This window comes from Chelonoidis abingdonii, chromosome 22 (assembly GCF_003597395.2).
Source record: "Chelonoidis abingdonii isolate Lonesome George chromosome 22, CheloAbing_2.0, whole genome shotgun sequence".
Lineage (NCBI taxonomy): Eukaryota > Metazoa > Chordata > Testudines > Testudinidae > Chelonoidis > Chelonoidis abingdonii.
Genome location: NC_133790.1, coordinates 703630 through 718103, shown reverse-complemented (window position 1 = coordinate 718103; position 14474 = coordinate 703630). Strand labels below are relative to the sequence as shown.

Genomic DNA, 14474 nt, shown 5'->3' with positions numbered 1-14474 from the left:
GAGATAAGGGGCAGGGAGGCTTAGACAGGGTGGGTCCAGGAGGGGTAGTCGGGACAGGAGGGGGTTGGGGGTCTGGGGGGGCAGTCACCCAGCCCTCTGCCTGAGCCCTGACCACCCCCCCACACCAGTCCCTGCCCTGAGCCCTGCATCCCCCCACACACCCAGGCCCTGTCCTGAGCCCTGTACCACCAGCCCTCTCGACTCCTTCACCCCCCACCCATGACCCAGACCTGAACTACTGGCACCCCACACACTCCCCAGCCCCCTACCCTGACACCTGCACCCCGCACATTCCCCACCCCCACCCTGAGCACCAAAATGGGAGCTCCGCACCCCACTCACATTCCCACCTGCACCCCTCACACCAAATGGAGCTGCCCATGTAAGTGTCCCCACACCACAAACCTCCTGTCCCACCCTGAGCCCCCTCCCTCAGACCCTTCACCCCAGCCCTGTGCTCGGTCCACTCCACCCTCACTGAGTGCAGAGAGAGAGAGAATGGGCCAGAACCAGGGAGAAGGTGCCCTGTATAGTGGCAGGCCGACCCCAGACCGCAGCAAGCTCTGAGTGGGTCCGCAGCTGGATCCGGCTGACAGGAGCCAGCAGATGGAAATCCCTGAGCAGCAGTGGTCCGGCTGCGGCCCTGCACAGCCCGCTAACTGGTCTGGGTTCTGGCTACCAGACCCGCCACCTGAGATCCCAGCCGCAGGCCCCACTCAGCCCACTGTCGGCCTAGGTGAACAGAAACCCAGACCAGCAGTGGGCTGAGTGGGTCGGTGGTGTAAGATCAACATTTTAATTTAATTTTAAATGAAGCTTCTTAAACATTTTGAAAACCTTGTTTATTTTACAATACAACACTAGTTTAGTTATATAATATATAGATTTGTAGAGAGAGACCTTCTAAAAACATTGAAATGTATTACCAGCACGTGAAACCTTAAATTAGAGTGAATAAATGAAGACTCGGCACACCGCTTCTGAAAGGTTGCCGACCCCTGGTCTAACACCAAGGAAACAAGTTCATGGCAGTCAGGGTGGCTTAAGAGACCAGTTCCTTCCTTCAGCCATTAGTGATCCCAGAAACATACAGCATGTCATATTTTCAAGGCAGAGGCAGTTAAACTCTAACTCCCTCCAGCTGGCTCTGAACTTGCCAGAAAATGCAAAGAAAGTCCAAAATCAACCCCCCACCATCTCAGGATGTCATATCATCTCTGTGGTCAATGAAACAGGTCAAGATCTGACTACTGCTAAAGCTGCTATCCTGAACTGAGCTCACTCTCTCTCACACAGTGCTCTGGGGCAGCTGACCTTTAACACAGCCAAATGGTTCCCAGGGCTGCTTGGTATTCAGTGAAGCTGCACAGCATCCTGCACGTTGGCTAGCTAAGTGGCCAAGCCGTGTGCTATTTACCCAGAGTGGGATTTAAACTTAGTTTCAGTAATTCTTCCTTTGCAGTCTCAGTGCTCACCTCCTGTGATCATCTTTCCTCTGAATGCAGTAAAGAGAGAAATAACTGCTCTTCTAGATTATCCTGGCTGCTCTAGTTTTCCCACCTGAACTTTTCAGTACTGTGCTTCTTTTTGAAGATCTGACTGATGCAGGGTGTATACTGCAGAGGTCTCTAATTCTTTATTCCAGAACCCTAAAAACACAATGCCCAAGCAGGCAAGGCAGAGTAAATAGGGTTTGTCCAGTTTCTGATTTACTGACTGTTTATACTTTTAAAATCTTTTATCTTATGAAATATTCTTTGTAGGATTTATCAAGAACATAAGAAAGGCCCTACTGGGTCACACCAAAGGTCCATCTAGCCCAACATCTTGGCTTTCGACAGTGGCCAATGCCAGGCGCCCCAGAGCGAATGAACAAACAGGTAAACATCAAGTGATCCATCCCCTGTCGCTCATTCCCAGCTTCTGGCAAACGGAGGCTAGAGACACCATTCCTGCCCATCCTGGCTAATAGCCACTAATGGACCTATCTTCTATACACTTATCTAGTTCTTTTTTTAACCCTGTTATGGTCTTGGCCTTCACAGCATCCTCTGGCAAGGAGTTCCACAGGTCGACTGTGCGTTGTGTGAAGAAATACTTCCTTTTATTTGTTTTAAACCTGCTGCCTATTAATTTCATTTGGTGACCCCTAATGCTTGTGTTATAAGTAGTAGTAAACAACACTTCCTTACCTACTTTCTCTACACCTGCCATGATTTTATAGACCTCAATCATATCTCCCCTAAGCTGTCTCTTTTCCAAGCTCAAAAGTTCCAGTTTTATTAATTTCTCCTCATACAGCAGCTAATTCATACCCTTAGTCATCTTTGTTGCCCTTAATTCTGAACCTTTTCCAATTCCAATATATCTTTTTTGAGATGGGGTGACCACATCTGCACATAGTATTCAAGATACCATGGATTTATATAGAGGCAACAAGATATTTTTTGTCCTAATATCTATCCCTTTCTTAATTATTCCCAGCATTCTGTTCACTTTTTTGACTGCCGCTGCACATTCAGTGGATGTTTTCAGAGAACTATCCACAATGACTCCAAGATCTCTCTCTTGAGTGGTAACAGCTAATTTAGACCCCATCATTTTATATGTATTAGTTGGGATTATGTTTTCCAGTGTGCATTACTTTGCATTTATCAACATTAACTTTCATCTGCCCTTTTCTTGCCCAGTCACCCAGTTTTGAGAGACCCTTTTGTAGCTCTTCGCAGTCTGCCTGGCTCTTAACTCATTTCACCTGATCTTGCTGGCCAACTCCAGCAAGCAGAATCCCAGCAATTTTCAGGTTTATTTAACCTCGCTTCACCCAGTTGCAGCCAAACCTCCCTGATGAAACTTGCTTCATCTGTGATCTCTAGTCACAGCATGTATGACTGGCAGACTGAAGCAGTGGTCAGTAATGGAAAACTGAGAGGCAAACCTAACCATGCTACAGGACCAGAAGAGACTTTCTAATTGTTTCTGACAATCTTGGTAAATCATAATTATTGAGACCCTTAAACTACAGTGGGAGACAGATTTGTAACATCACATTTCAGAAACCCATGTCCTTTTCATCTGCAGCAGAAATAGAGACTTTTCCTATAATCTGAGTGATTGTAATTCAGACACCTGCAACCCGTGTAACTGTTCAAATACTGGGGGTATTTCTAGTTGTTAAAAAAAGAGTCCATTCCTCATGAGTGGGACTCAAGTTCAGATTGAGCACCATAAAGACAAACGTGGCACCTGTTTGTTTATTCAAATAGAACCATGGAAACTGCAGACAACAGCCAGGACCACCCAGCATACCCGGCTGGGGAACCAGTGGGGTAGGCACTTGCCACTCGGGATGATGTGGTAACACAAGGCCATGCAATAATTTCATCTCTTTACCTTGGTGTCTACTCAATTGCCATCGCAGATATAATACCTCCCTGTGAACCCTAATGAGGTCAATATACTGCAGGTAGCCCAATAGATTCGTAACCTGCTATACAGTATCATTACTGGCAATGGAAAGTACTGCACTCTACACACCACAAGCAACTCCCTCACACTTTCCATTACGTATTGCATTTACATTGGGAATCTGAATCCTGCTAGGATAGGGTTAGTGAAACAGAGACTCCAGTCACCTGCTGCTGCTTCCATCCCAGTTACCTGAACACACAACCATGCTCACTGCTCTGGTATCTCTTGGGACAATGCTGGAGGAATGTTAATCTCCAGCTGCTCTCTCCAGTGTCTGAGAGTCTACTGGAGTCATGTTAATTTCTTGTCCACTCTAACTCCTGACCTCTCTTTGGGTGCATGCTGGTGAAGACATGTTAATGCCAAGCCTTTAAACACAGAGACAGACACACTCTCTCTCTCACACATGTGTCTGTTTGGGAAAATTACATTAACCGCAGCTTGTCCCTCTCCTGTCACACACTGCCACCTCCAAAGGCAGAATCATCTGCTAACACATTCTCTTTGAGGGGGAAGAGGCCCTGCACTTTACAGGTCACAATATACACTGCTGTTAACAGGAGCTGCACAAACTCTCTCTCCTTCTCTAAAGAAGCTACTGTACATTTCCCATCACCAGGGAGAAAATTTTTCACCATCTCATAAGCCCACCTGTCCCCACTCAGCTGGTACAAGTTTTCCTGACACCTAGGTTACAGGGAGAAGACAGGCCCTGGATCTTGCAGATACAAAACCCCCTGGAACCTTTTTCTCGGCTGATGGGCTATTAGATCTAGCAGAAGCCTGTGGTGCACTCATTGTTACAGAGGCTTCAGAAGCCAATACTCCCTGTGAGGACAGAGGGATCTGGTACAAAGGAGCATTCTTATCTTCTAACCCAATTCCCTGCACAGCTGAAGGTAAAACAATTACCTCATTACAGTCTCTGTCTCTCTCTCTCACACACACAAAACTTCTAGTGGAATTCACAGCAACACCATTGCAACTTTAGAATAATATTCATGTTCTAAAAATGTCTGCAACGGAGGCCAAGAAAAACAGCTTTGTGTTCAGAGGAAGCTCTGTGGTCAAAATGATGTCATCAGAAAGCGCCAAATTAATTTCCTGTGGTTACATCCTACAGGAAATCCAAGAGGCTCAGCTTTCTCACAAACCCAAGTAGCCATTTGTTGTCAGTAACGGTTAATTATGTACCCAGATGTGTCACAAATTGAATACTATTGTGAATAAGCTTCATTCACCTGAATTCTAGTGCACTGGGTTTCAATACAAAACATTCTTGGATTCAAGGCATTAGCCTCAGACAAAATAAAACCCACCCAGCTCAGCTTCTGGGAATTGTTTCCATTACTGGCCTAATGTTAATGAAACAGAGCACTCAGCACTTGCTACTCAGGACAACTTCTCAGATTCATAGATTCATAGACTCTAGGACTGGAAGGGATCTACTCTGTGTTCTAGCTCTCTCTCTAGGTTCTGACATGGCCTCCCTCAGCATGGTGCCTGAGCCCTGTCCCAATATTGTAAAGTGTACACATCTGATGTAGTTCTTTCCCCCACCAGTCACCAGCGTCTGGGCTTTGCTTCTGTGTTATGTCCTTTTGTTTGTTTTGGGTGGCAATGCTCCTGGTGAGTCTGTCAGGGCAGGTCAGTGAGCTGCTCTGGAAGTGTGGAGGGCCCATTTCCAGCAATCAGCCAGCTACAAGACTAGCCATTAGCTCACTTGGATTCACACCATGGTCTCTGAATAGAACATAAAACCCAGTGAAGGAGCTGTCGGTCTGCGGTCAGACCTAGTGGTCAGAGCAGGAATCAGGCACCAGGAACCAGAGGTCTGAGCCAGAGAGAGAGTTGGGAGTCAAGCAAACAGTCAAAGCTGGAGTCAGTAGCCTGGGGTGGGCTGTAGAAGCAGGAAACTGAACAAGGAAGGAGGGCAGGAATCAGGAACAAGGCAGGACTCAGGAGTCAGGCGAGAAGGCAAGGTCCAGTGTAGCAGCAAACCAGGGATCACCTAGTTGCTCAGATAACTTCCTGTGCTTCCTTTTGGCTGAAAGGGTGAGTCTTAGCCAACTGGAGAGGCTGGACATCTCCAATTGGGAGCTAGGTGGACGACACTTATGGTGAGCTAGGACCCACCAGCCCATACGCTCTGTTTGCTGCTGGGTGGTGGCTGCAGTCTGAGGACTGCCTGGGGGACCCATGGACCCAGGTTCAAGATCTGCGATCCCTCACATGAGCTCTGCATCAAAGGACAGGAAATCCAACCTGCCTGGCAGGCTCCCGTGTACGTGCTGATTGCAGTGCATACATTTCTAGGTAGCAGCCATAGGCTGTGTAACTCCAGATGACACCAAGCTGTCCTAGCAGCCTACCTAATATCTGGAGCATAGGTAGGCTTTGGGCGCTGGCACTACTAGGCTGGGAGCCCAAGCTCACTCACTGGGGGAGCCTTCAGAGACTTCCAACCCCAACCTCCTTTAGCACCCTGTGGCTCTATTAATATTTACACCAGGCCCTAGACTTCCCCTTGATATCCATGTAGCAGCTGATTCCCTCCTCCAACAATCAGCATCACTATCTGCCCATGGCCCTTCTCACACTGCTCTTCCTTACATCTCCTTCAGCTTCTGGGATCAGCCCCGCAGAGCCCATGGGGCTGCTGAGAAATACCCCAGGAGGAGCTGCAGCTATGTAGATTGGCCACTTACAATGCACAGGGAGTTCTAGTCAGCACAGCTATAAAAAGAGGATGGGTAACAGCTTCCCAGCCATGTGTGAACAGAAACAGGGAATAAGAAAGTGATTGGGGAAATTTTCAAGATGGTAAATAATCATGAAATTATCTGGCAGCAACCTGCTCCCAACCACAGATCCTCTACTATTCACTGCAGGATGCATTTTCTAACAGCTTACACATCAGTAAACTTGGCAGCCACCTAAAATAGAGCTTCACAACCAAGCACTGGTATGGTCACTCTTACACCCTCAACTACATCTGACCCAAAAGACATCCCTTTCCCCCCTACTCACACAGACTCAAACCTGGCCTCAAACACAATCTCACACATACTCATGCCCCCTCACCCACAATTTGCCTTCAACCATATCCACTCACCCTCAACCTCCCTTCAATTCCCCCCAATCCTACCCCCTGTAAATTCTCACTGTAAGTTCCTGAACTATTGGATACAAAATCTTTTGTTCAAGAAAGTACACTAAAATGATGCCTCTGTCCTTACAGTGAACTCACAGAGGTTAGCTCTCGGGACATACACTCCTCAAAGATCCCTTAGCCTGCATACAGTACGCTCCTCTGAGCTGGCAGAAGGCCCAGTTTAACACCTGAGAGGCTGTGGGGTAAATACCAAGGAGATTCAGATGAAGTAAATAACAGCCATTAACACCAACACTGCAGCTCACACGTCATTTTATACTTTCCGGATTGCTAAATCAATCATACTTGCTTATTCACATATAACTGTTGTACGCTTTCTGTCTCCCCTACCCCCCTGCTTTGTATGTTGCTTGTTTTATTAAGTCTGGGAGCTCCTTGGGGAACGGACTGTCTTGTATTGCATGAATGGAAAGTGCATAGCAGATGGTGTGTGCTAGTGCACTCCAAATGAATAGTATTAGTAGCAGGTAGAGGCCCCACCCAAGGCTGGGCCCTTTGTGCTAGGCGCTGTGCATACACATAGTAAGACCAGTCTCTGGCCCACAGAGTCTCCACTCTAAACTGACAGGACAAAGTGTGGGAGGGAACAGAGGCAGAGAGAGGTGACATGACTTGCCCAAGGTCACACAGCAGGTTAGAGACAGGCCAAGATGGGAATAGAACCAGAGTCTCCTGATGCTCAAGCCTATGCACTATCCACTGGACCATGCTGTCTCCATAATAGCAATCAGAGAATCATAGACTCGTAGTGACGTCTTGAGTCCCTGCCAGTCCTAATCCCATCCTTTACACTCAGGGCAGGACTAAGTGTCATGTTACATGTCAGGTGGACAAGAAGTTACATAACTTCAAATTTCCCAGAGGGGAAAAGGGGCAGGCAGGCAGGGATTCTCGGGATCTCAGGGGGATGTTCTGTGCTTCTCCAGAAAGCCACACATTGCCAATTCCCAATCCAGTCTATTTAGCAAGGTTCCTACCTCTCTGTCCTTGAGTTTCATGGCGAGCACCAGCTGATGTCTGTGGTTAGTAAGGGCCTCCCGGTAATTTCCTTTGGAGAAGAATGCGGAGCCCAGATTCCCATGAGCTCGGCATTCTCCCGTCTGGTCACCTGAGTCACATGCAAACAAAACAAAAGTTAGCTAACGAAGGGTCTTTGGAAGAGTCCAGCTAAGAGAGTGGAAACATCATTCAAGGGATGCTCCATTGGGAGAGCAAGGTTCAGAACAAACCTGGCCACAGACTCAGTACACAGCCAGAGTTCTCCTCACTTCCCAGTCCTTGAAGAGGGAAGCACACAATTCTCCAAATCAACCCCCAGACTCCACTTTAATGTCACCTTAGACCCCTCTTTGGCTTAACACCTTGGTAACAGCTTCACTTTTTTCATGTTTACTTTTTGTTGAAGATGTGAGCAATTTGTGTCCATGAAAATGCAGGGCTGGATTGGACAGGATTGGTTCAGGCAAAGTGCTGACAAGTACTGGGCCAGCTTTCTCAGCAAACATCCCCTCCTCAGCCCCCATCCCCTCACATACCTCTGCTAACGCCCCAAGTCCTGCCCTGCAGCACACCTGCTATTCCATTTTGGAGTCTCACATAGCTCGCCCAACTTCTCTAACCATTGATCTTAAGCAATGACACCTCCAACCCCTGTGGTCCCACATCCTGCAGGCAATGCCCTCCAATCTGGGCCTATAGCACCCTTAAGTAACGTACATACCACCTGGCATGGTAACCTTTACCCAGAGATCTACCCAGTCAGCCCCTCCATCTCCCTCTCTGCCATTGTCCCTCTCTCCCTCCCTCCCTGTTCTGCCTCTCGCTAGTCCAGTCCTGAACCACTTTGGAGAAGAGACTAACAGCCATGTCAAACTGCCCCAGTGCTTGGTGATTTCACCATCAGACCAGTGTCTTAGCTCTCACAAGGATCTGTGTCAGATATTTCAGAGAAATCTTTAAGAAACCACAAAAGAGAGAAATTCCATCCCTGTTCAATCCTGTCCAGTATGACTGTGAATGCTCCCAGCCTTTCCTTTTCTGGGTTCTGCTAAGCTCTGCGCTTGAATTGTATCCTGTAACAGTGAGCTCAGCCAGTTAAGTACACAATGCGCTAAGCAGTATTTCATTCTACCAATATTAAAGTTGTGGCTTTTCAATTTCACTGCATGTCCCTTCTTGTACTATGGGACAGAGTGAATAGCAGTGCCCAATCTGCCTCCTCTGTACTGTTTATTGCTCTGCACAATTCGCATCTTCCTTCTTATTTGCCTCCGCTCTAACTAAACAATCCCAGATTTTCCGATCTCTCTCCATACGGCAGTCGTTCTAGGCCTCTAATTATTTCTGTCACCCACCTCAGAACCTCTCTATTTGTGCTTTATTCTCTGAGATAGGAGAACCAGGAACGAACATACTATTTCAGGTGATGGCATGCCATTGATTTACATAATGGGTTTAATTGTTATTTTCCATCAAATTCCTGTGAACACTAATATCTTGTTTGTTTTTTTGACTGCTACTGTACGATGAGCAGTGGTTTCATTGAGCAGCCCACAATGATGCCCCAGTCTCTCTCCTGAGTTGTTATAACTACTTCAGAATTCTGTGATTTCCTAGTTCACATTACAAACTTTTGCCAGCATGTATCTATTGCGTAGGGATGGGGGGGAAACCACACCCCTAACTGACACAGCAATGCCAGCAAAAATACTAATGCAGACCAATGTTCCCTCCAATTTTTTCCATTCCTGCGCAGAATGAATTTTATGTGCACCAATATCGAGATAATGTGCATGTGCACCACCAGTAGAAACAAGAAACCTAGATATAATATATATTTTTTAAAAGTTACCATAGGGATTACTCTAACCAGGACAGGATAGACATTTTAGGGCTCACTACTCAAAGAGTTAAATTTAAGCGTAAGAGAGAAATAAAAATATGAAATGCATAGACCAGTCAAAAACCTAAAACAACAGCACTTTGTAAGAATAAAATTCCAGAGAATATATGTGCATTGCAGGAAGTACCACCACCCCTACAAGTATCTGTTGGGAGGTGAGTGTGTATATGTGTGAGAGAGACAGTGTGCGTGTACACGTGTGAAAGAGAAACCAAGATAGACTGTGTGTGTGTGTCTGTGACAGAGAGAGAGAAAGAGAAAGAGAAAGAGACCCACACACATAGAGAGAGTGGGCGGGGGAGGGGCTTCTGGAGAAGCATATAAAAGACCATGTTTGTCTCTTTAAGGACAGCGGCACTTTCCAGTCTGTAGGCGTGTTCAGACTGCAGCAGCCACCTGCAGTTCCGTCTAACTCCCGAGCCCTGTCCGCCCCTTCCTCGTTCTGCGGAGACGGGGTACATGGACAAGGGGACACCCTGACATTAGTACCTCCCACTTCCTTCCACCACCTCCTCTCCCCCCCCAGCAAGCAGGAGGGTCCTGGGAGCAGCTGGCCAGGGGCTCCAAGGCAGAGGGCAGGAGCAGCAGAACAGCAAGGGGGGCCACCTAAACACAAGTTGCCGGATGTGCACAGCTCTACTTGAGTGATTCTTGCGCAGCTTAGAGGGAACACTGGTGCAGACCCAGTTATACCAGCAAGATAGTCCTGCTGCCATGACACATCCTTTGGCGGATGTGGTTTAATTAAGCCAAAAGCAGAACTTTTGTCAGTATAAGCCGTGTCTCCACTATGGCACATTGCCAGAATAGCTAGTCTGGGTTAACTATGGCAGCAAAGCATTTGTAGGGTAGACAAGCCCTGAGTAGTTCAGATTATTTGAGCACACACCTCACTTTACTCTGCAAATGATATACTGTTACGTTTATGACCCAATGAAAGTTGTGTGCCCAAGTCTCTGGAGGGGAAAATCCAGTTCACAGACACACAATACCACAAAGTGTCCCTTGAGTGTCCCTTCAGCACGTCCCTGGGATCCCCATAACCCACCTCATACATTCTGTTGTAAATAAGAATGTTGTTTGCGTGGCTCAGCAGCCTGTGAAACGGCGCAGCAGCTTCAGCACTAACGATGCTTCCCTTCATTTATCCCACTGCCATTCCTGTTAATTTGCTCCATTTATATCAATACAGCACTAAACCAGGGATTAAGTGAGTGAAAATGAGAACTCTACCTAATGTCTTGGCTACATCCAAGTCCTGCTGCATGTATCCTGTGCTTTTCTCTGTGTTCCCAAGAGACCAGTAAGCACTGCTCAGAGCAGAGAACACTGATCCCCTCAGCTTCAGGCTGCAAGTGCCAATCTTCAGCGCAGCTTCTAACACAACCACAGAGGCACCATGGTGGCCTGCAGTCAGGAGCTCCTGGCCAACCACCGATACCACCACAAAGGGGCTCTTGTCCAGCTTCATCTTCTGAAGTTGTTGATAAGTTGGCTCGAGTGACTCTAAAATAAGGAAGGGAAGGTAGAATTACTCCACAGGCCAAAGGTACACAAGCATCCTGAAGTCAGTCCATTAACACCCGTGAGAGGTGAACGACAAAGTGACGTGAATTTTGTAACATGTATTCAATAGCACATCTAGAAATATCAGCTATTTGAGTGTCACAGTCCTGCACTTTGCACATCAAGAGCAAGAGAAGAAGAAGAAAATTAACTGGGAGAAACCCACTGAAAAGGGAAAGCAGCCGCTCAGCAACAAGGAACCCATGGGGATTGGCTTAACCGGTCACAAGAACAAGCAGGAGTATCAGGTGCCCCTGGACTGTAGGTGCTATCCTGAGTGACCAAACTGGACCTAGGATAACCACTGCTGCTGGAGAGCAGTTATACCGAATTGTTTTATTAGTCCCATGAAGCCTGCCATAGCATGTCCCTTAAAGGACAATGATAAGGCTGGGGTTTCAAATCTGCAGCTCTCTAGGCAACCATACGGTGTTAAAATGTAATTTTTAAAAATTAGGATGGTTGCACTTCTTGACAAGTCTGTTCTCGCCTGAATCAACATAACCATGGCAACCTGAGAAAGCCATTTGTGCCCTACTTTCATTATTTCTGCCTACAATTATTAACTGTATGTACAGCAAGCAGAGAGCATTTTAACAGCCCTCTGAGGAGTGGAATAGGCTGTTCCAGGGCTTTCCCAGCAGAGATCATCTGTCCAAGGTGTGCCACCCACTGAGGGAGGAGAGTGGTATTACTGTAGGAGGAGAGGTTTGGCCTCAGCTATCTGTATTGCAAACTTAAAGTTCCACATACCCGTAGTGAGCCAAGATAAAGAGATTTAACTTTTAATCTTTCCTCAGACGTCACTCAATTCTTCCATCTCCTCTGCTCTTTGTTGCTCTTCTCTGAGCTCTGAATGAAAGAAATCCTAGCAATTACTATCCCTTAAGGCTGATTGTAACTCCCATCCCTAGTACAATAATGGAATTGACTATGAAAGGAGAAAACTAACTCCGTAGGGGTAACAGCACCATGACCAATGTACCGTGCTGTGGAGTTACAAGAACACATCATGTCACCCAAACTACATCACCTTTCGGTGACCAGATTATCAGAGTGGATGAAGGGAGTGAAGTAAATGTTACCTCTGTAGATATCCCAGGTCACACGATCTTATCTGAAAAACTAGCTCAAAGTAGCTTGTATATAAGTACGTTTACATGGACTGAACAACTGCCGGAGGACTATAACCAATAAAGAATAATAAAGGCATTGTATGAAGTTTGGAGGACACATCCAGAAGGATACAGAAAGGATCTGTACTCGGCTTAATCTTCTTTAATGATGTTGTTAATGATGTGAAGGGGAGGTGGGGATTAAATGACACACTAATGAACACAAACTGGGAGGTTCTGAACACCTGTGAGCACGGAGATTTCATGTAACAGGGCCTAAAAGGGTTAACAATGCAGTCAGGTTAACAAAGTGAAATTCAGCTTGGGAAAATTAGGTTCATATAGCCAAAAGCCTACTAGTCATTCCTTCAACTCCCTCTGCAAGACCCACCTCTGCAGCAAAGCCCACAAGAAATCATTGAGAGCTCCAGGGATGATTGGGGTAATTGGCATTTAGGTTATTTATTACCACAGGAACAATGGCAAAAATAGAGAGGTGTGTGTGTGCAAGTCTATGGGTATTTGTTTCCCTCCCCACCAACCCACTGCGGTTATTTCTGTCTCTCAAAGGTAAGCTCTGTGGGGCAGGCACCATACCCTGGTATGTATCTGTTTTGTGCCCAGCACAAACAGGGTCACATTCTGAGCGGGGCTTCTGAACATTAGCATAACAATAATTAATACTACTGAGGCAAAAATAATCCAAAAGAGTCAGTGGAAGGGAGACACGTGGCAGCAGTAATACTGACAGACCTAGAGGTCAGACTGGACAGCAACAAAGACATGAAATTGCAATACAGTAAGACAGCAAGAAAGGCCGTCGCAGCTTTGGGCTGCTGACACAGAAGCATCACGTCCTGGAGCAGGGAGGGGATAGTCTCTCGGCAGTGTGATTGCTTCTAGAATATGGTACATTACCTTCCGGCCACTTCAACACCACAACGATATGTACAGGTTGGAGGCAGTTCATAAAAGAGCTACCAAATGATGAAGAGCTGTAGTGTCATCTATCTCTGGTGTGTCTGGTGAGAGCACAGTGTGCGCCATACGGACGGAAGGAGCTCACGGCTAATATCAAGGCAGGCAGTAGATTGCTTTGTAGTAATTTGTTTTGATATGAGAGGCAAAGAGAAGGATGAACCTGATGTCGTATTTATGGCAATATTCTAGGCAGCAGCAACACCGCAGGATAGAATAGGTGAAATTATCCTCATAAGGTATTTGCTACATAAAAAACATATCTAAATTAATTCATTTTGGAAGATGACAAGAAAACACTGCAAAAGGGAAACTGCATTTTTTTTTTCCTCATATTTCAGCTCTGTTTGGCCCCTAAGTTCCAAAGCTCCCAGCAGTGTCTGCTGAGAGTCAGAGCTGATCCGCTCCATGCTCCCCACTGGGAAATGCCATTAGACCACTCCAGCAAAGTGCATGCAACGAAACTGATTAGAAACAGTGCAGTGAGGGAATTCCCCTTCAGGAGAGTGAAATTCCCACCCCTGGAAGCGGGGATGTAATATACAGGGGAGGCAAGATGCCAGGGGGGCTGAAAGCATCAAATGCTCCAAGCCATCTTCATACTGGTCAAGGATAAAAGTGAATTAGCAGCCTGGTCATCTGCCTCTTCTGGGGCTTTGCTCTGAGAGACATGAAAAATGAGCAAAAACTTCTGCAGAGCCCTGCTGGGTACCACAAGCCTAGGATTTCACAATGCTGTTTACCCAAGTGCCAGAGCTCAAGGGGCACACAGGTACCACAATATTGTGGGGTCATATTGGGAGGATCAACAGAGCCGGTGCTGCTGCAAAGCCTGTGTTTCCAGTCTGCCCTCGCACTGAAACAGTTCGAGGGAGACTGATCTGCTGCAGTTGTACTGGAAATACTTGTGAAACATTAAGACGCTTGTGTGTGGAAAAGGAGAATTTCACAAGGGATAAGACCTCTAGTAGATGAGAGTGGAGAATACCACTGGCTGGAGAATACCAGTTCTGGTGGCCAGTTCAGTCTTTTTAGAGATGTTAGGCATGCATTAACTCCCAGGTAGCACAGCCGGACTTCACAGAAACACAAGAACTGCTATTCTAGATCAGGCCATGCCTATTCCAGTATCCCTGCCTCACCAGACAAGAGTAAAGCCCCCTTCTTCCAACATCTCCACCTCCCTGTCCCACTGAATCAGACAAGAGGCTCATCTAGTTTGGTTTCCACTCTGCCCAGCAGCAGGTGACCAAATGGAAGACGTAAA

At 46.7% G+C, this 14474-nt stretch overlaps 1 protein-coding gene across 3 annotated transcripts in view; it reads right to left on the bottom strand.

Moving 5' to 3' along the window:
* Positions 1 to 14474, bottom strand: part of TTC28 (tetratricopeptide repeat domain 28) — a 484889-nt gene that overhangs the window by 168721 nt on the left and 301694 nt on the right. For all 3 annotated transcript variants that reach the window (XM_075059934.1, XM_075059935.1, XM_032769852.2), the window contains exons 3-4: positions 10782 to 11054; positions 7624 to 7754 (exon numbers count right to left, since the gene is read on the bottom strand). In XM_075059934.1, the coding sequence (XP_074916035.1) occupies positions 7624 to 7754; positions 10782 to 11054 (404 nt within the window). The remainder of the gene's footprint in view (positions 1 to 7623; positions 7755 to 10781; positions 11055 to 14474) is intronic.